General features: G+C 38.1%; 1 protein-coding gene across 1 annotated transcript in view; it reads right to left on the bottom strand.

Moving 5' to 3' along the window:
* Nucleotides 1-22,251, bottom strand: part of LOC113078857 (NACHT, LRR and PYD domains-containing protein 12-like) — a 115,360-nt gene that overhangs the window by 47,272 nt on the left and 45,837 nt on the right. The window contains exons 15-20 of the mRNA XM_026251165.1: nucleotides 18,203-18,376; nucleotides 16,606-16,646; nucleotides 16,211-16,343; nucleotides 15,642-15,815; nucleotides 15,205-15,378; nucleotides 8,929-9,087 (exon numbers count right to left, since the gene is read on the bottom strand). Coding sequence (XP_026106950.1) covers nucleotides 8,929-9,087; nucleotides 15,205-15,378; nucleotides 15,642-15,815; nucleotides 16,211-16,343; nucleotides 16,606-16,646; nucleotides 18,203-18,376 — 855 coding nt within the window. The remainder of the gene's footprint in view (nucleotides 1-8,928; nucleotides 9,088-15,204; nucleotides 15,379-15,641; nucleotides 15,816-16,210; nucleotides 16,344-16,605; nucleotides 16,647-18,202; nucleotides 18,377-22,251) is intronic.

Raw genomic sequence — 22,251 nt, 5'->3', positions numbered from 1 at the left:
ATGTCAGGCGTTGCTACAACAGAAAAAAATCTGACATGGAGAGGCTAAGTGGGAGCGCGAAATGGAAATTAAAAAAGGAAAAGGACATCAGAGACGCAGAAAATTTAAAGTATCTAAAATAGGTAATTTCTTCACTCCTGTTAATGTTGCCGACAGTTCTGTTAAGTCAGCTTCCGTCATCGGACATGCACTTCGTCATTATTTAGGACTAAAATTGTCTTTTGCCAGATTATGTAGCATTTATTTCTGTCTTGTCTTCTTCAGAGAAATTGACAGATTTTTAAATGTTTATGTAGCACTAAAATGTTTAACTGGTTAATTGTGCTGTGATATGTTGTTGTTCTATTTTAAAACAAGTTAAAATGAGCTTAGGATAAAAATGTTTATGAGCAGATAATAGTGATACTGCATTTTATTTATTTATTTTTTCCTTGAGGTGCCAGCTTCATTAAAATGCTGTAAATTGTTGTGGAGGGATAACTGGCAGATTTCAAATTGTTTGTGTTGGACTAATAACTTGATTGCCTTGTTGAATTCTGAGGAAACAGGGTCACCCTGTCAGTGTGATTTCTGCTTAAAATGAGCTGAGGACCAAAATGTTTCTTGATGTGCTGTCTGTGGTCTTCTGTTATAGCTCTATCAATTCAATACATTTCTATTGGGAATAAATGTTGTTAAATAAACAATGGTTTGAAAGTGGTTGCTTATTTATTCATTTTTGTGAAAATGGAGGATATTTCCCTCCCTCTCAATGTAGTGGGTCAGTTTTACCAGATTATACAGATGCTGATGTGTTTTGTTTTCATAGCGTCATATGTGAGTGAATGTCTTTGATTGGGGACATAGTAGTGCATTTGTAGTTCTATGAGCATTTCAATATTTGTAAATCAAAATACACCTGATGACAGTTAGAATTTCAAGTATTGAGTATATTTACTGTATTTTACAGTAATATATTCTGTATATGACCATATTATGGTGATCCTGGGGTTGTGATGAAGGGGCCCTTGAATATTGTTGCCCAGGGTACAACAAAGTGTTAATCTGGCCCTGCTCACAATCCTTATCTGTGTCTAAGGTGTGAAAATATGTGTAGAGCACTATGAAGGAAGGAAGGAATTTGGTTAAATACTGCTAATTAAATGACGCTTTTATTAACAAGATTCGGGAGGAGCGCGTTAGATCGACAGCGTGATCGACACAGGTGGACCATAATCAAGTAATCAATCCCATAGTATAAATATCGCTGACTTACCTCTATCCATTGATGGTTTATCAGCATCCCTCCTCCACCCCATCTCCTCACTTTGAGTTAACTTTATGAATAGACGGGGAAGGGGGGGGGGGTGCTCTAGGTTCGGGCCATTCCCGAGCTCGGAGCCCTTCCCCGGACAGCACACCAAATACGCATACCATACCTCAGCTAATTATATGTGAGCGTGAACTAGTGAAACAATATTTTACTGAATGCATTTTTGCTGGTTTAATTAGGACTGTCATAGTAGCAGACTCAGGCGTCACGCCCACAGACCATTAGCTAAAAGTCTGATGCATATGGGACACAAAGTGGAAACACTTCAGAAGTGTTGAAGTCGTCATCGGATTGGTTGAATTATACATGATTTCTGCAAGACATGTATTTACCTTTGTTTAATGTTCCATCCAGAAACAAAGATACCGTGGATCCACATCCCTTCATGAAAGAAGAAAGCTGTCATGTTTACAACTGTGATGACGAGCACTTATTAAGAGTCAACTAAACACTGGATTTCCAAAAATATGTGAAATATTTAAAGTTCACAGCATATAATCTATAAAAAATGTCAGATAGTTTTACACATAGGTCTGTTATTGTGAGGACATTTCCACGCCTGGAAACGTGATGATGAACAAAATAAACTGTGATTGGTTGTTTGACATGTCGGTCAAACATGGGCGGAACTTGGCCATTGAAAGCTGCTTTATATTCTGAAAGTCTGTCATGGATAAATAAAGATGACAATAAAACCGCCAGTAGGTGGCAGAAAACCCTGTTTTAATAAATGATTTATTAAATCATTCAAATTAAATGATTTGTTTAAAACGGCGTGTTTTGTGAATGGACCGTTGAATCCCTGGCTCACATGATTAATTCAAAAACAGATTCACTCAACGAATGAATCACCGCATTGTTCGGGTTGCCTTACACCAGCGTCAGCAACCATTTAAAAATTTTCTGGTAAACCACTTTGCCAAACACCCCCGTTTGTAGACAGACGCAGACAATTTATAAATCTCTCTCTCTCTATCTCTCTGTCTCTCTCTCTCAAAATGGACATATTTGAGAAAAAATTTATCACTGGATATAGCTGTCGGTCATTTAACATTTCTATCGTAAAACGTTTTATTAAACGTTGACTAATATTTAATGATTTGCAGCTTCAACTTAGCTCACTCTCTTAATGTCTGCGTGAACCGGAAGTTGCAAACGACTTTTCATCTGTGTTGTGACATATTTCTAGGGGAATCTGAATAATAAATGAGGAAAAATAGTGGGTGTGCCTTTATTTTCCAACAACTTGCCTAGTATGTGCAGCGATCCGTAAACTAGCACAAATTAATTCTCACAATTTAGTAGTATTTATAGCTCCTAACAGGTTGTGTAACTAAGAGAAGTTATTACCTCAAAATGTACGTCAGTATGCAGTTTTCCCTAATGCTTGCGTGCCAGCACTTATCCCTCTGCGTGTCACTGTTGGCACACGTGCTGTAGGTTGCCGACCCCGCTATACACTTTTGTATAAAATTATTGACATATTTTTGTGCTGATATTCAGAAAAGTACATTGCTCGTGCAAAGAATATAAAAACTCATAAATGTTTTTTTTTTTTTCATTGCTTCAATTATAAGGGCATACTTACTGCATTCTAATGGGCTTCTTCGTGCATGGAATGCTTCTGGACTCTCAACATGTTTTTTTACTCATCATACTTTTTTTGTTGTTGACATAACGTTACTCGCCAGCTCTCCTATCGTCTCTCAGTCCCTCACAGTCACACAGCACAATGACATTATGTCAGGGGAATGTCTTTAAATTCAGTGGTTCCCAACCTCGTTCCTGGAGGCCCCCAACACTGCTCATTTTGCATCTCTCCTTTGTCTGACAAACCCAATTCATTTCTTGGAGTCTCTACTAATGAGCGGAGGATCTGATAAAGGGTGTGTTTGATTAAGGAAACATGGAGAACCTGCAGTGTTGGGGAGGCCTCCAGGAACGAGGTTGGGAACCACTGTTTAAATTCTAATCAAGAAAAATCATACCTTCTGTTGATTTCTTTTTAAAGAATTTAAAATGTCATGCTTGAACCATTTTGCCTGAAAAATAAGAAAACTTGCTTGAGCTTACTGCAGCTTGTTACAATATTCAGGTCTGATTGGCCAATCGTTGTTATTTAGTTTGTGAATTATAGAGAAGTAGAGAATTTTAACATTTAATTTGCATTATAAATTTTACATAATTCAAAACATCTTAAACGGAAAGGTTAGGGGGAATGGTGGTTCTACAGGGGTACCCCTTTTGTCATTTTTTTTTTCCAATGGGGGATGCCATCAGCCCTCAATTCGAATCCTATATATACTGTAGAGAGAGTGAGAGAGAGTGTTGCTTTTTTGCCTGGATCATTTTCTTTTTTCTTTGTTCAGTCCTGCTTATTTAAAATAGTAGTACAGAGGAAGGAATGATTGCTATCACTCATGCTCTGCTCTGCAAAAATCTGCGGGGCATAACGGGAGCTGATCACGGCCGCCCTAGTCTTGTGTTGGGATCATACCAGCACATTTCTGAAACGTCCCAGAAGCGGCTCTAAAAGGGGGTGATCTGTCAGGCCACATCAAAGACTGTCAAAATGCCATTTATTATTTAAATTTCCTGAAAATAAAAAAAGGCCCATATTAGAATGGTTTGGTACGAATACCTATACCATTACACCCCTGATAGATAGATAGATAGATAGATAGATAGATAGATAGATAGATAGATAGATAGATAGATAGATAGATAGATAGATAGATAGATAGATAGATAGATAGATAGATAGGCATCAAAATAGACAGACATAATTTAAATACACATAAAAAAAACATTTTGCATATAGAATAGAAAAGTATAATCCAATATGCAAAAAAAGAGCTCAATCAAATAATTGCTCCATTGTGGTTTATGGATTTAATCCCAACATCATGAATTCGGAACAGGCTCCTGCTGATCCTGGATCTTTTCCCTGACCAGATCTGTCTCCCTTCACTGTTCCACCTGTGAATAAAACAAAATGACCATGTGTATGAACATGAAATCTGAGAAAAAAAAGTTTGGCAGAATGCGGGTTCAAACTCTAATTGATTGCCTCAAAAAGAATGTGCTTTGCCATCTGCATCACTAGAACTGATATTTGACCAGTGTCTTTTGTAGTGTTTACTATATTTGACCAATGTCTTTTGTAGTGTTTACTATATTTGACCAATGTCTTTTGTGGTGTTTACTATCACAATCACGTGTTGGTGGGTGAAGTTAGTGTAAACAGGCTCTGCCAATAAGGAAGGCAATTTGTACATAGTGTAAATAGACATTGTGTTCTATTAATCCTGCATTATTGATTATTGAAACTTTGCTAAAGTCACTACAAAACTATTTTAGTCTATATTGTGATGTACATATGAATATAACATTACTGAAGAAAAAACTTTGTGGACTTGGAAATGGGATAACAGAGACTGGTTTATACATTTTAAGTGTTTATTTGAATTACTTTTAAATGTTTAACTCTTGTTTTCACAGACGAGGCAAATCCCAAATTAAAATGCAAGATGTGACATATCTTCAAATGCAAAATACAAGCTCTGACATATCTTCAAATAAATGACATATCAAGATGCACACCTGTAATGTTTTCTTCAAAGACATTTTTATAAAAGCTGCTTAAATATCTTGATTTAACTGTTTGATTTCACAAGGCCTAGTTCTGGCTTAAGCTAAGCCCCATCTGTGAAACTGAGCCTAAATCTTTTTTTCAAAAAATGTTTGTTAGATTAGTTTAAATATAGTCAATATTGTATATATGTTAAAATAGTTTTACAAATGCAGTATTAAGAAGTGTGCCCATCAAAAATAAAGATAGATATGTAAACCAGTGGTTGTGTGGAGTATTTTACAAAAGGCATAAAGGATTTAAGTTAACCTTCATGTAATTGGTAAAAAGCTAGTTTTATTGAAAAATAAATAAATAAAATAATTAATTAATGTTTTAACTGTATGTATGTATGTTATTGCTGGGTAAGGTAAGCCCAACATGTGTTTTATTTATGTACAGTATGTGTGCGTTTATGTATGTATTTATTTCCAGTGTAAAGTGATGCTCTTTTGAGGATCTCACACCTGAGGTTGACTGGTCCAGTCTGGATGATTTAATTGCTTACTGAGGTTTAGTCAATTTTGCCCACAATCCAGTGACAAAGTTCACAACAGCACTATTCCAATTTTCTTTCTCTTGGCTGTAAAGAAGAATCAGTGGAGAAAATAATCAGTGTTTGGTCTAACAAGTTGCAAATCAGATACTATATTTGAACAATTCTACTTTGATTACTAATATTTATACACACTGGATAACTTCACAACATAGTTAAATACATTTGCTATTAACATCAATCTAATGTTAATGAATTTGGATTATTCTAAATGAGCAATCATGGTCCAAAGGTTAGTCAAACATCTCCATTTAAGAGCTTTCTGCACAAACTTAATTTTACAGCCTTTCGTTACTCTCAGAAAACATATAACGCTTTCATATATATATATACATATATATATATATATATATATATATATATATAAACAATAAAATTACAACAAATATTATTGGAGTACATTCAAAAAATCAGTGTATGCAATGAATGACAGGCAGGTAATACAGATGTTATTTTGAATTTAAACTAAAACTTCAGTGAAGCTATTCACTTATTAATTAGTGCATGGGCCTTCTCATCTCATCTCATGAATCTAATTTTCATTTACTTCAGTAGACATAAACAGAACAGAACAGTTAAAGCAGGGATCTCCACCACGTCGCTCGCGAGCTACCAGTAGCTCGTAGTCTGACTGGAAGTAGCTCGCCAAGACATATTGACATATCGGCCCTGAGGTTATTTTAATGATCCCCTTATGTATTTTAATTATCATTAAACCTGTATTTGATTATCACGATTTGAAAAACTCACAGTAAATATAGTTCAGCTTTAATCAAAGCTATTAAGAGTCATTTCTTTATGTGGAAAAAATGACTGAAGGGAAATTACATGACAGAATATATGATATCATTATTTGTGTGAATGCATAATAGAAAACCGAATGTCTTCAGAAAAGTTCAGATTATTTTGCAATCTTCCTTCTGTGTAATGCGTAATAAAGCAGAGTTTAGGTTTAGAAGCACAGTGCATCTTTGTTTACAGAGGTAACCGTGGAAACAGACCTGTTTTGATACAGTCTATGGTTCAGACCAATGCAAAATCAGACCAGATTGTTGTTGTAAATCTTAACCGGCTGATGGAAAATATCCTAGCATGTTATCAGAAGTGTTGAGATTTCAAGAATGCACATTAGCTTATAAAGAACTGTTTATGTAGCAGATAAAAATTAATTCGTAATTCTGACTCATCCTTTTATTTAAAAAAAAAAATTAATTAAAAAAAATTAAAAGCTGATATGTTATAATTTTATTTTCTAAAAATGAATCAAATAAATCTTTATTTGAATGTAGTACATGTCAGTAGATAACATGTTATTAATATTTTTTGTTAGTATAAAATCTCACCATGATTTTTTAAATATTTTATTTCACTGTTTAGGCAAATAAAAAGGGCATTTTATTTTATTTGTTGGCTTTCATCATAAAACTTGGTAAAATTATTTAAGTGTGTGTATCTGTATTTTTTAATATTTCCAGGTAAATTTAACAATGCCGTGCATAATAGTTTGGACTGATACATTATTTAAGAGATTTAAGTACTGTATAACATTGGTAGCTCTCAGTCGCTTTCATAAAAAAAAAAAAAAAAAAAAAAAAAAACCTCCGGAATGAAATAAAGTTGGAGACCCCTGAGTTAAAGCTGCAGTTGGTAACTTTTGACGCTCTAGCGGTTAATAAACAGAACTGCTTGCGTCTTGCGGAAGAACATCGTAGCCGGAACTACTTCTCTCTGTTTATGTCTATGAAGAATCACAAAGGTACTGGGTTACTCCGCTGCGGTACCCCCGAAGCAATCTAAAATAGTCCGAATATAAACACTTATTATAGGTGCACCCTAGTGATTCAGGACAAGCTAAAAACACGGTTTGGAAAATGGATTCATGGTGTACTCGCTTATTATATACATTTTTCTACATTTTGATAACAAACAAAGTTACGGACCGCAGCTCTGATTGGTTGTTTCTTAACGGGGGCAATGTATTTTCTGCAAATGGCAATAGGACCACTGGGAGGAGCCAGAGGAGCTTGATTTTTTCACAGATTATCTGTCTCATATGACAGGTTTAACAAATATGTAAAAAATATATTTTTACAAAAGTTACCTACTGCAGCTTTAAAGTAACTGAAATATTTGTAGGGGGTTTACAATCTAAGTAAGTTTAAGTAAGTGTAAAAGTAATGTGACATCTAAAAAAGCAGGAAAAAGGCTGGTATCTGCAGAAGTGAAGCGTTTTCTTAAAATCTGTCTAGGTCTACAATAAACAGTAAAATGCTAACGATTTTCTACTACTGATGCAATTAATACAGTGTATAAACACAGCCTCTGTTGAACACTATCACAAGCACAATCACTTAAACACTATCTCTGCTGCAATGAAGCTAAATAATTTGTTTTCATACTCTATCTATCTATCTATCTATCTATCTATCTATCTATCTATATATATATATATATATATATATATCAGTGTTTCTCAAACTTTTTCAGCACAAGGACCACTTTATCTTCCTATTTTTTTCTGAGGACCACCTAACAGAATCCCACTCTAACACGCCCCCAAAAACCAACAAAATAGGAAGGATAAGCTAAATTTAAGTTTAATATGCAACTGTTTCAAGTAAAAAACTAATTATTCAAACACAAATGCAATAATATGATCAGAAATTATTATATACATTTTTATTTAATTTGAAAAAGTAAATGTGAAATGAGTTGCAGCTTAATATGAACAACAAACTGCACATGTGGAAAAAAAACTGCAATTAAACATACTGTAACAGCCTAGGTCCCACTTAATGCCATTCCAAAGAGCCATTAGTTTAAAACTGAGGTGGTGGGTATAGGAAGTCTATGGTTGTAACTATGGTAACAATAAAATGCTGAAAAGAATGTTCCCCTTAATGTCCAATATCACTGAAATTACTGGGATTTTACACATGAAACAAAAACTAGTACATTACAAAACTAATAGATCTGTGGATTCTAGATTTTGAGATTTCCATCTAAAACTTAACGTGAATATTAATGAGACGGGTGGTGCTGCTTATCACACATCAATGTCTGGCTCCAAACACTTGCCTAGTTTAGGTCATCGTTTCGCGGACCACCAGGGGGCGATGGCGGACCACTAGTGGTCCGCGGACCACACTTTGAGAATTACTGATATATATATATATATATATATATATATATATATATATATATATATATATGTATATATATGAAAGATTTTCAGTTTATCAGAGAGCAATTAAGCTTAATACCACAAAATTGTATATATATATATATATATATATATATATATATATATACATATATATATATATATATATATATATATATATATATATATATATGTATATATATGAAAGATTTTCAGTTTATCAGAGAGCAATTAAGCTTTAATACCACAAAATTATGTTTACATACCTCAGTTTACAGTTTGCTTTTTGTAAAACTTTTTTAAGTTTCGTTGAGTCTCCAATGTCATTTTTATTTAAATTGAGCTCTGTTAAAAACAGCAATGCTTCCGACCCATCCAAAGACTGAGCTAAACAAGAAACGTCTGTAATGTCACAGTCATTTAGGCTGGAAAGAAACAGAAAAACAGAGTCAATCTTACAGAAAAATTATGTTAAAGAACTAAAAAAAAAAAAAAAAAAAAAAAAAAAAACCACCAATAATGTAATTTCAGGACCTTTACAAGATAACTGAAATTAAATGATGTCTTTATTAACAAGATTCGGGAGGACCGTGTCAGATACTTAGCCTAATCAACACAGGTGGACCATAATCAAGTAATCAATCCCATAGTATAAATGTCGCTGACTTACCTCTATCCATTGACGGTTTATCAGCATGATGGTTCGCTTCGTCTGTCACTTTATCACAGACTCAATTTTCCTACGAACGAAGAGAGCTATAGCGGGGATTTATCAGATCTGCTGCTTTTGCCGGACCTGCGATCATTCCTACCCAGCCAAACACGGCCGTTGAGCACCATTAAGCGTCATCACGACAGCTGCTCTCCTCGCCAAGCCACACGTCGTGGCCAATAGACCGTGCAAGCTCCGAGCTCGCCTCGCTCGACACAACGATCGTGCCACCCAAAGACCGACCTCTCCTCGAGCGCTGGATTGCAGCAACAGCAGCAGGCATTCAACCAGCCTGGGCCGAACCCAGTTCTCACCGCAGTAAGCCTCTTTCACTTCCCGCCGCGGCCTCTAGCGACGCAGACTGCGTGACGTACACCAATACATTTTCAGGCGAAGACGCTAAAAGCAGGTTCGCGACTAAAGTTTGTTAAATGACGCCATGACGCAGTTCCGTCTTCTTCTTCTTCTACAAGTGTTTTATGGCGGTTTTGGCAAACCAGCGTAAAGGTGCATTACCGCCACCTGCTGATGTGTGGAGTGCGCATAGATTTGGAAGACAGACACAAACGTAGTTCTGTCGGATGACGATGCCACTTTTAACCACGAAGCCAAGGCATTATTTCCAGAGTCTTCATCCTCACTGAAATGTCCAAGACATTACATTCGCCTTACCAAACACGTTTAAACCTCACCAAAATGATACAGACATAAGTTTCATGATAGGTAAAACAAAAAACAAAAAAAACAACATAGCCTGAATGCACTGTAAGTTGCTTTGGGTAAAAGCGTCTGCTAAATGCATACATTTAATTTTTAATTTAAATTTCCATGTAAGTATTCTGGCAGGACCAATTTATTTAGGCAATTTTATTTAGACCTATTTCACCATTCACTGGCGTGATCACTCAAAATTCATCTAAAATGCAACTGCCTCTTGTTTTGATGCAGGACAGCAAGTGTGAGTAAAATTTCTGTTGCCTTTTTAGGACCATAATACGAAAAACAGGCAAGTAAATATCTTTAGAAACCACTTGGAAGCGAATAGCACATAACTGCTATTAACCCATTTGCTTGCAAGCATCGCCAACAGTTTATTATCGTTTCACTTTCACAGCACGTTAAACATCACTTTCTTACTTGATCTGGACAAACCGTGCATCAATTGAAAGTCTAAAGACTCTAGCTTCGATATTCAACCAATTTTTTGATAAAACATTGTTTCAGTGACCGTTATTTAGTAATTTATGTCAGGAAAATGATTCCGATTCCTGAACGGTAAACGTCGACATGTCAGCTCGTGGACAAATGTTGATCATGTATCTAGTCAGAAAGAATCATGAGCAGAAACATTTTATTTTGGGTATGTAATTTCTGTCTCCATGCCAAAAAAGGTGGGTGACTGGTTAGGGTGTTAACGATACTGCTATAATCATGTATTTCGGTACAACGTCTTACAAGACTAAACATGCTTCATCGTTTTCAAAAGCCTCTGTTTCCACAGTCCACACTACAACGTGAAAACAGCGTTCCAAATGTATCCGCTCTGGAGACCGTCTAAAAAAGAGAGGAAAGATGCTTTTCCAACAGGAACATAATAATGTGGAGAAGGCTTGAGGAATTGTCAAATCAGGCAACCAATTGCTAAGCTGGCAACACAGTAGGCTACCCATTCATTTTTAGCTTGCCCCATCAAATGTTACTAACCTTTTACTCTTCCCGCAGCCAACATCTACAACAGCCGAAGCAAGCTTCTCATGCTTCCCTTTACTTTTCTGTTTTCCGCATCTCCCCACTGCTGCTCCAGTGTCTGCTCCCGCAGGAGCCTTTTCCGTATCTCCTCACTGCCGCAGCAGTGTCTGCTCCCACAGGAGCCTTTCCTGTATGTCCTCACTGCCGCAGCAGTGTCTGTTCCCGCAGGAGCCTTTTCTGTATCTCCTCACTGCCGCAGCAGTGTCTGCTCACGCAGGATCCTTTCCCATATCCCCTCACTGGCGCAGCAGGGTCTGCTCCCGCAGGAGCCTTTCCCGTATCTCCCCACTGCCGCAGCAGTGTCTGCACCCGCAAAAAAAAAAGAAAATACACATCACCTCCGCTTGAAAGGTATGCCATGCATCCTAGGTTGTGGTGATCGTATCATGTATCGATGATAGCCAAGACGATATTAGGCTCATTCTCCAATCAACGTTTTTTATTATCATTATTAGGCGGCCTACCATAATTCGGCTATCAAACTGCTCCGTTATCCCATCTCAGCACTGCATTTCACACTCGCCCGTGCTCTCAAAGAATGATTTGAGCCTGTAGGCGGCTAAGAAGTCTCCATCCACAAATAGACATACATCGTTTGCAGATATAAGGTATTCCATTGTACTTTAACAGGTAATCCGATACGTGCCATATTTTTAACGAGCTCTCACTAACAGAGTTTAATGCCACAGTTACGTTGGAATGCATCTCATTCTTGTTTCCGGGGCGGCGCGTCGGTCCCATCATGAGGCATGTGGTCTGGAGCACGTATGACCAAGGCATCAGTTCAACCGAACTCACTCCAAATATATGAACTTACCTGTTTTTTGAATACCTTATATTTAAGGCGTTCGTTTACATCCATATTAGGGTTAAATTGTTTGACTTTAAATGAAATCTACTATTGTTTTTGCACCATTGACTGATTTTGCAGAACATATAGAATGATAACTTCCGTGCGCAGATGCGGAAAATTTGTCACAGGACAAGCGAGATGACAGTAGTGCCGACTACATGAACTAGCTGTTTTAAATATAGTGTTTTATATTTAATGCCAGTTTATCAGCACGTCCGGAAGTATATTTTTCGATTATTGGTGATTCCATAAGCTCTTTGTCGTGCACCTGCATGGTTAAAATGGCAAATATTAAGTTCTGACAAGAATAAAGAATCTTTCCCTTACTCTACCCATGCACGATTACATCGTCAATATGTACCATCAATCTCAAGTGCTGACAATATGATGATTTGACAATGAAAACATTGCTGATTCATGGCACCTATTCGGGGTACACTGGCACAGGAAATTCAATGTATTTTTGCATGCTTAATTTCGAATACAATGACTGCACCAAGATTTTTCTGACTCCTTATCAGAAGCAGGTCATTGGATTTGCTAAACAATTATTCAAGTAAGCCTCGCAGCGTCTACCCTCGTAGACAACCAAATCGTCTTTAGTATTGAACTTCCTGTCAGGCACTGCAAGAGCGCTCCCGGTTGAGCCAACCTTTGCCTTCTCCGTTCAACTATCAGCAAAGCTTACTTGTATGACATTGCGAGTATTAAACTCCTGTCAGATGCTGCAAGAGCTTTCTCGCTTAAGCAATCTTGGACTTTCCATCCGACCACCAGAGAAGCTTACCCGACTAATGCCCGATTAACCCGATTAAAAAAAAAATCTTTCTGTCAGCTATTGAAGGTACCTATTGAACACCAAAGAGTACATCGCAACTAAAACACATTTTCCCTCCGATGGCCAGACGTACCCATCCAATACCGCAATTAAGCTTTCGCCGAACACCAACGGGTGCTTCGCAGATAAAACAATCTCAATTTTCCCTCTGATGGCCGGAGAGACTACCCATCCGGTGTCACAAATGTAAAAATAAATAAACTAATTAATTAATTAAGGAAAAAATAAAACCACCGGATGCCGGCCATAGCCTCCCGGCCAGATAACCTTACTTTTTCTATCCTATGGTCGGCAAGGCTTCCCTCTTCGATGCTAGGAGCTCGAGCTCCCATCAGATGCTGACGAGAGCCTCCCGGCCAGACAACCTCACCTTTTCCATTCTGCGGCCAGCAAGGCTTACCCGTTCATTTCCAGGAGCTCATACTCCCTTCGGACGTAGGTGAAAGCCCCCGGCTACCTTTTCTTGCTGTTCTGTCTTACGTACGGAGAGGTTTAACCCATCCAATGCATGAAGTCGGGGCTCCCATTGGATGTAGGTGAGAGCCTCCCGGCTAGACAACCTTACCTTTTCCGTCTTTTGGCCAACGAGGCTTAAACGTTCGATGCTGGGAGCTAAGCTCCTATCGGATGAAGGTAAGAGCCTCCCGGCTATACAACCTTTTTCGTCCTTCAGCCAGAGAGGCTTAACCATTCGATGCCAGGAGCCAAGCTCCTATCGGACGTCAGTCAGAGCATCCTGGCTAGAAAACCTTACCTTTTCCATCCTTCGGCCAGCGAGGCTTACCCGTTCGATGTGAGTGATCCCATCGGACGCTGTCGAGAGCCTCCTGGCCAGACAACCACTACCATTCCACATGGTTTAGGTCGCAAAACCAATCTACCCAATATGCAAGCCATCCGATGCCGCAAGTACCAAACACAGAAACAATCCCTCATGCTGTGAGTAGCGAACTCCCATAAGATGTAGACTAGAGTCTCACGGCCACACAAACTTACCTTTTCCATCCTATGGTCTGCGAGGCTTACCCAGTTGCTTCCGGGAACAGGAAGTCCCTGTTGGATGCTGGCGAGAGCCTCCTGGCCACTTAATGTTACTTCTTCTGTCTCACATACGGAGAGGCTTACCCGTTCGATGCGTGTGCTCCCTTCGGACGACAGCAAGAGCCTCCCGGTTAGACAACCTTACCTTTTCAATTTCTATGGTCATCGAGGCTTACCTGTTCGATGCGTGTGCTCCCTTCGGACGCCGGTGAGATCCTCCTGGCCAGACAACCTTTACCTTTCCATTCTACGGTCGGCGAGACTTAACCACTTGGATGCGTGTGCTCCCTTCGGACGTCGGTAAGAGTCTCCCGGCCACGCAACTTACCTTTCCATTTGACGGTAGGCTAGGCTTAACCATCCAATGCTACGAGTCTCAACCTCTCACCAAATCCTGCAAAAAAAAAAACCCTCTCAGCTATCCTCACATCTTTTTACTCTGCCTGGCGAGGCTTACCTGTTCGATGTTCTGAGTATGATGCCCCATTGGATGCCGCGAGAGTCCTCCCAGTCGGGTTTTTCTTTCCACTCTCCCCGTCCGGTGAGGCTTACCCGTCTGATGCGTGCGCTCCCTTCAGACATCTGGGGAGAGTTCTCCCGGTCTGGTCTATACTTGCCGGCAGCAAGCCAGTCTCATGCATCCGATGCTGTGAGTCGGGATCTCCCTTCGGATGTTGCCAGAGTCCTCCTTGTTGGCCAGCCCAAAGCTTTTTATCTGCCAAACCGAGAGGACCCAGACGTCCAGTCGGAGGCTTCATGGCCCTCTCGGTCAGCCTTAGGCCCTTCGCCCACTGAATAGCAGGGGCTATCAGCCAGTAGGGCCCGTACACCGACACCGTGACCTATTCTGGTCGAGGCAACTTGGGTCCTCCCGGTCGGGCACCACAACCACGCTGCTCCTCCTCATCGGCCAGTAGGGCTCACCGTTCCAATGCATTGGCTCCCAACCGGGCACCCACAACCACGTAGTTCACTACCTGCAGCCAGTAGGGCCTACTCTTCCAACGCCTAAGTCGCTCCCACCGGAGTACGTAGGCCCTTCCAGCCTGCCAACGAGACGACTTCTCAGAAAATCAAAATCAGCCCCCGCCAGTACTCTATGCCATTTTTGGGGAGTGCGTTCTTTAAACTGGCGGCTGTCCTCTTGTACATTTGCTTTTTGTTGGGTACTCTAGGTTCGGGCCATTCCCGAGCTTGGAGCCCTTCCCCGGACAGCATGCCAAATACGCATACCATACCTCAGCTAATTATATGTAAGCATGAACTAGTGAAGTTTTGAACTAGTGAAGTTTTGAAGATTTAGAATTTGAGATTAAGCATTTTGATTCTTGTATGTGAAAGTTACTGACCTCAATCTCCTCAGTTTACAGTCTGAATCCTTCAGTACGTCACACAAGTGCTTAACTCCTGTGTTTTTTAGTTTATTTCCACTGAGGTCCAGTTCTCTCAGGTGTGATGGGTTTAATTTTAGAGCTGAAGTCAGGATGGGACACTGTTTCTCTGTAATACTGCATAAACACAGACTGAAGACAAAAATAGGAATAAAAATAAATCATATCAATGCAAAAATCCATTACAGTCAAAAATACAAATGCATCAAAGTGAACCATCAGTGCATTAGGTACTTTCGTCACATAGAGAAATCTCATAAAATGCAGTGATAAATGATGTAGACTTTCTTAGGCTCTGTTATTTTAAGTTGGAATGAAACAACTCTATTTCACAGTAAGACCAGTAACATGCATTACAAATAGAGTTAATTTTGACTGCTGTATATATTACTAACTGAAGTATTTCCAGCTTGCACTCTTGGATCTTCAGCAGATCAGAGAGGTTTTTCACGCCAGAGTCTCCTAGTTGATTTCCACTGAGGTTCATCTCTCTCAGGTGTGATGGGTTTGAATTCAGAGCTGAAGTCAAGCTGAGACAATGTTTCTCTGTAATACTGCACCCACACAGACTGAAAACAGAAAAAGGAAAATGGGTTGATCTATAATGACCACCTTACTAAATTGCTACAGCATGTAATACGTTTAATTCCCATTAAACTAATCTGTTTTAACCCTATCAGACTAGATTTGTATGCTGTAAGCAATTGTTTTTTTGTTTCATTTAACATGTATCTTTTCTTTACTCTTTATTGTAAAGCAAATATCTTGCATGTACTGTACACAATTCACAACACTTTAATTTAAATAATTACTACTTAAAAACAGCTAGTATAAACTAACAGGTCAATTCCAGACGCTGTAGTGCTATAAACACTAATATTTTTGTCTCCAATGGTTTCAAATTACCAACAGAATTATAAACTTTAATCGCACTGTAACTGCTTTGCAGCATAACGTTGCATACTTGAGTATTTCCAGCTTGCATTGTGGGTTCATCAGTAGATCACTGAGGTTTTTCACTCCAGAGTCTCCTAGTTGATTTCCACTGAGATCCAGTTCTCTCAGGTGTGATGGGTTTGATTTCAGAGCTGAAGTCACAGCGGAACAACCTACATCTGTCATTTCACAGCCTCTGAACCTACATTCGGAGAAATTGGTTTAAAAAAACTCAATATTTTCCTTTAAATACTAATTATTATCTTTTTTTTGTCCTGTATGAATGTTCCTCACCTCAATCTCTCCATTTTACAATGTGAATAATTCATTATGTCATATAAGTGATTGACTCCTGTATTTATTTTATTCTCACTGAGGTCCAGCTCTCTCAGGTGTGATGGGTTGATTTCAGAGCTGAAGTCAGGATGAGACACTGTTTCTCTGTAAGACTGCATTTACACAGACTGAAGACAGAGAGAGAACAGACGATGAATCAGAACTGATTTATTTTTTAGATATCTATTTTGTCAGTTTTGAATCTTGTGCTGCCTTAAAGGGTTGGTTCACCCAATAATCAAAATTATGTCATTAATAACTCACCCTCATGTCGTTCCAAACCCGTAAGACCTCCGTTTATCTTCGGAACACAGTTTAAGATATTTTAGATTTAGTCTGAGAGCTCTCAGTCCCTCCATTGAAACTGTGTGTACTGTACTCTCTACTGTCCATGTCCAGAAAGGTAAGAAAACATCATCCATCATCTTTTTGAACCAGTTCACCAAATCGAACTGAATCATTTTAAACGGTTCGCGTCTCCAATACGCATTAATGAACAAATTACTTAAGCTGTTAACTTTTTTAATGTGGCTGACACTCCCTCTGAGTTCAAACAAACCAATATCCCAGAGTAATTCATGTACTCAAACAGTACACTGACTGAACTGCTGTGAAGAGAGAACTAACTAAAGTTAACAGCTTAAGTCATTTGTGCATTAATGCGTATTGGAGACGCGAACCGCTTAAAACGATTCAGTTCGATTTGGTGAACTGGTTCAAAAAGATCCGGTTACATTGAATGATTCATTCGCGAACCGGATATGACAAACTGCTTTGTTTTGAACTCTCTCACAACAGACACGGAAGAGAAGACCATGCTGAATAAAGTCGTAGTTTTGCTATTTTTGGACCAAAATGTATTTTCTATGCTTCAGAAAATTCTAACTGACCCTCTGATGTCACATGGACTACTTCGATGATGTTTTTCTTACCTTTCTGGACATGGACAGTAGACTGTACACACAGTTTCAATGGAGGGACTGAGTGCTCTCGGACTAAATCTAAAATATCTTAAACTGTGTTCCGAAGATAAACGGAGGTCTCACGGGTTTGGAACGACATGAGGGTGATTATTGGGTGAACTAACCCTTTAAGTTACAGACATGATAATATCTATATTTGGATATCAAACCCAATTATGGTGGATGGGGAGGTTAAGATAAGTAATAGCATGCAGTACTCCTGCAAATTAAAGTTATAGGTCAGCATTCCGCTAGGTTTAACATTTCTGGCACAGGCAAGATGATCCAGATATAACATAATATCTGATATAATTTGTCATCTTTTTAATCATATTGTGTTTTGGTTAATATGTGGTTTACACTACTAAAAGTTACAATACTAACCAATGTAAAATACTCACATCACTGTGTTGAGTTTACAGTGTTTATCCTGCAGTAAAGCAGCAATCTGATTCACTCGTGTGTCTCCTAGTTTAACTTCACTCAGATTCAACTCTTTTACCAGCAACAGGTTTTTACCCACAAGTCCAGGCACATATTCAAAAACCTTTTCTGCATCCTGACTCAAAAACCTGCAGAATTTGAAGCAGGATTAAATTCAGTACTCATATTTTGTGACGTAATGTAAAATACTGCTTAAACTACCAGTAATCATTGTTTTTAATCCCGAAATCTTTCATATATTGTATATAAAAAAATATATAAAAAACAAGCAGTCTCACCTCAGTGTCTTCAGTGAATAGTTTGGATTCTGTAGTAAATCACTGAGCTCCTTCACACCTGATTGTCCAGGATCATTTCCTATGAGATCCAGCTCTATCAGGTGTGAAGGGTTTGATCTCAGAGCTGAAGCCAGAGCTTTATAACCTTCTTCAGTTATACTGCAGTCTGAAAGTCTACAGAAAAAAATATTACAAATTATAATTAATTGATAGATTGTTTTATATTGAAAAAAAAATCTCAAATTGATTTTATTTAGTCTTTCTATCAAAACGAAACATCTTTCTTTTGTTCGCTACAATAATATTTTGAATAAATAAATAATTATTAAAATCAAATTTTCATTTGACTCACCTGAGTGTCTGCAGTGTGCAGTTTGTATCTTCTAATCCGTTCTGGAGTTTCTTCACTCCTGAATTCTGCAGATTATTTTTGCTCATGTCAAGTTCTTTCAGACTGAAGTTTGATCTCAGGACTGTAGCGAAAACTAAGCAGCTTTCCTCTGTTAGTCCACAATCACACAGCCTAAAATGATGAACAGGAAGATGATTTACCAGCACAAGGTACTTGATGCCAATATTTAGTGAATAACACTTCATCTGATTTAAGACACTGTAAATGTACAATGAATGGAAATAATACTTACTGAAGTTTGTTGAGTCTACAGTGTTTATCCTGCATCAGGGCAGCAAGCTGCTCTACATTCTTTAGATCTAGTTCATGTTTACTCAGATTCAGCTCACTGAGGGTTAATGGGTCTTTTATACGGAGAACTCTAGTCACATACTGACAGGCTTCAACTGCTGCAGGTCTTTGTAAAAACCTGGAAACATAAGATGAATAACAGTAACATTACATGCAATAAGATATTAATATTTTAGAGCTAGTTCAATTTTCCATAAACATGGAAAATCACATGATCAAACAGACGTTTATTGGTAACAGACATGTAACGTGTTCCTCAACATGAACTAATAAACAGAACACCTGCTTCTCTAGACTTGTGCTTGTCCATGAATTCAGGTTTTTCATTTTTTTTAATCATATTTATGTATTCTTTTTTGGAAAGTTCAGATAAATATAGTGTCAAACAAAGCCTATGACTGGATAGTGATACAGGGTCTAAATTATTGCAAAATAATGAAAACAAAGAAGCAAGAATAATATACCATTGCTTAACTTGCAATAGGACATTTTTCTGTATGTGCAGCAAAAAGAAATACACTCTTAAAAATAATGTTGCTTAAAAGGTTCTTCACAACGATGCCATTCAGTCAAAGGTTCTTTAAAGAACCCTTCTTTCTAACCTTTTTTATAATCTGAAGAACCTTCTTTCGCCACAAAGAACCTTTTGTGAAACAGAAAGACTCTTCAGATTTTAAAGGTTCTTTATGGAACCATTTAGACAAAAAAGGTGGCATCATGAAGCACCTTTATTTTTAAGAGTGTAGAGAAGCTGCATGCAAGATCTGATGTGAAATTAAATTTCATCAGCTCCAAATATCCACTATCATATTTGTATTGTTTATTTTTTAACACTACTGTAACTGAAGTAGAATTTCTAAAAAAGCCAAACAATCACATGTGTAATTATGCCAATAGCTATTTTTTTTAAGGTTGGTTAATCGATTAACCATTAACATCCCTTCCAGCCAATCAGTATTTTTCCCCAAGCTGGTAAAAGGCCCTTTAGTCATATCAAAGCTTTAATAGATTTTTATTTTTTTATAATGGTTTCATTTTCTAACTGCTACAATGTATTTTAAGAATACTCACCTCAGTTTACACAAATAACCCTGCAGTACATTTACAAGCTCCTTCACTCCTGATTGTCCAGGATCATTTCCTGTGAGATCCAGCTCTTTCAGGTGAGAACGGTTTGATCTCAGAGCTGAAGCCAGAGCTTTATAACCTTCTTCGGTTATACTGCAGTTTGACAGTCTACAGAAAATGTAAAAAAATTATACGAACTATATATATATATATATATATATATATATATAGAGAGAGAGAGAGAGAGAGAGATCAAATTTGTGCAAATCACTAAATCATACAGTACTACATTATTATATTCATGCCATTAAAGTAATTGTTTATGTTTCCACGATGTGCAAATGTACCCACTTTAGTATTTCAAGCTTAGATTTCTTCAGTCCCTCACAGATCTCTTTGACTCCTGAGTCCAGAAGACAGCTGTTGTTCAGGTCCATCTCTTTCAGGTTGGTTTTGGAGGAAAGAACAGTAGCTAGAACTGAACAGCTTTTCTTTGTCAGCTCACAATTATTCAGCCTAAACAGAAAAAACATTATTATTTGTTGTTCAGAATAGATCAGATTATCAGATAGTCATATATACTAGGGGTTGCACATTCATTGTCTGGCTATCTGGGACATTGGAATGGAGTTAAATGTTAAGATAATAACTTTCTCTGTAGTATTATATCACATTGTGAGTTTATATTAGCACCATTTTTTCTTTTCTCATGGTAACTGATAGAGTGATTGGACATGGAAGCAGGACTACGTGATGGCAGACCTATCAAGTGAATAGAGGGCACAACAGGATAATAATTGTTTGAAGGACTTCCACATTTACACTCCATTTCCAAACAGTTAAAATGACAAATGAAAGAATTCTCTGAAAGCTTTGCAAGACATGTGTGATTATATTACTGGATGCTCGAAACTGAATGGGAGAATGCACATTCTAAACTGCTTATGCACTGTAACGCACACACATAGGCTACAGACAGTAGCTCAAACGTCACACACAGATCACATGCGCACAGTATCAATCAGCATTTTACAAAATATTACAAAAAAATCCTTTAAAAATCCTTTGTTGTTTAAACCTAACTTTGGGTCAAAACTGGACTATTGGGTTAAAATTTTCTATACATTTTTTTTAACCCAGAAGTTGGGTTAGTCCATATTTGACCTAAAGTTGGGTTACAACAAACCAACATTTTTAAGAGTGTACTTTAATATTAGAATGGTTCAGATAGTATCTCTCCTGTTAATCTGCCAGTGAGGAACAGTCAGTCAAGTTCCAAGTGTGTATTCAGAATGTTCTTTAGGGTGATTTCACACTAGCACTTTTGGTGCGCACCCGGGGTCGATTCACCCGCGAACCGTACCTGAGTCCGCTTAAAAACGGTGGTCTGGGGTACACTTCATGTGAACTCTGGTACGGTTCGCTGCTCATGAACGCAATCGTACCAAATCGCAGAAGTGAACCACTTTTAATAATTTGATGAAAATGTGTATTTGTGTGTGTGTTTCACTCACTTTCCTGATGAGCGTGACTGACGCGCTGCAAGCAGAGAGCTGTACATCTCATTTATGTTTGCCTTCAACATTCTTTAGAGCATTTTCAGTAAATTCGTAAGACAGACGCAAGTTCCGTTATGTACCGAAGCTTTATAAACAAAACGAACAGTTCAAAAACGTAATACATAAAAGTGCAGAGAGTAATGTTATGCATTTGCCGTCTTCTCCTGCGCTGTCGTTACCAAGCAACGGGGTAAACAGACTCAAATATTATAATATCAACACAGTCCAGCAGGGGCAGGGGGAGGGGGGAGCAACCGAACTCGGGTTCGGACCAGGCAAGTGAACCGAGTGTGAAAGCCCCCTTAGTGTTAAGCCTGACACCAACTCGACAACCATTTTACCTGGGTTACCATTAGGATTGTTTCAGAGATATCAACGATAGCAGATATCTATGTCGATAGTCAAGAAAATGTGAGACTCATTCTCCTATTCATGTATTAAACTAAAATAATAATAATTATTATATTTTTTAATAGACAGCCTATTATAATTTGGCTATCAAACTGCCCAGCTATTTCACTTCAGCACCGCATTTCACACACACACACACACACACACACACACACACACACACACACACACACACACACACACACACAAATGAGGATTAGAGTCTGTAGTCGGTGAAGAAGTCTCCATCCACAAACAGACATACATCGTCAGCAGATATAAGGTATTTCATTGCACTTTAACAAGTAATCTGAACGGCCTATATATGT

This window comes from Carassius auratus, unplaced genomic scaffold (assembly GCF_003368295.1).
Source record: "Carassius auratus strain Wakin unplaced genomic scaffold, ASM336829v1 scaf_tig00026882, whole genome shotgun sequence".
NCBI lineage: Eukaryota > Metazoa > Chordata > Actinopteri > Cypriniformes > Cyprinidae > Carassius > Carassius auratus.
Note: the sequence above shows the minus strand (reverse complement) of the source record. Positions and strands in the feature narration are given on the sequence as shown.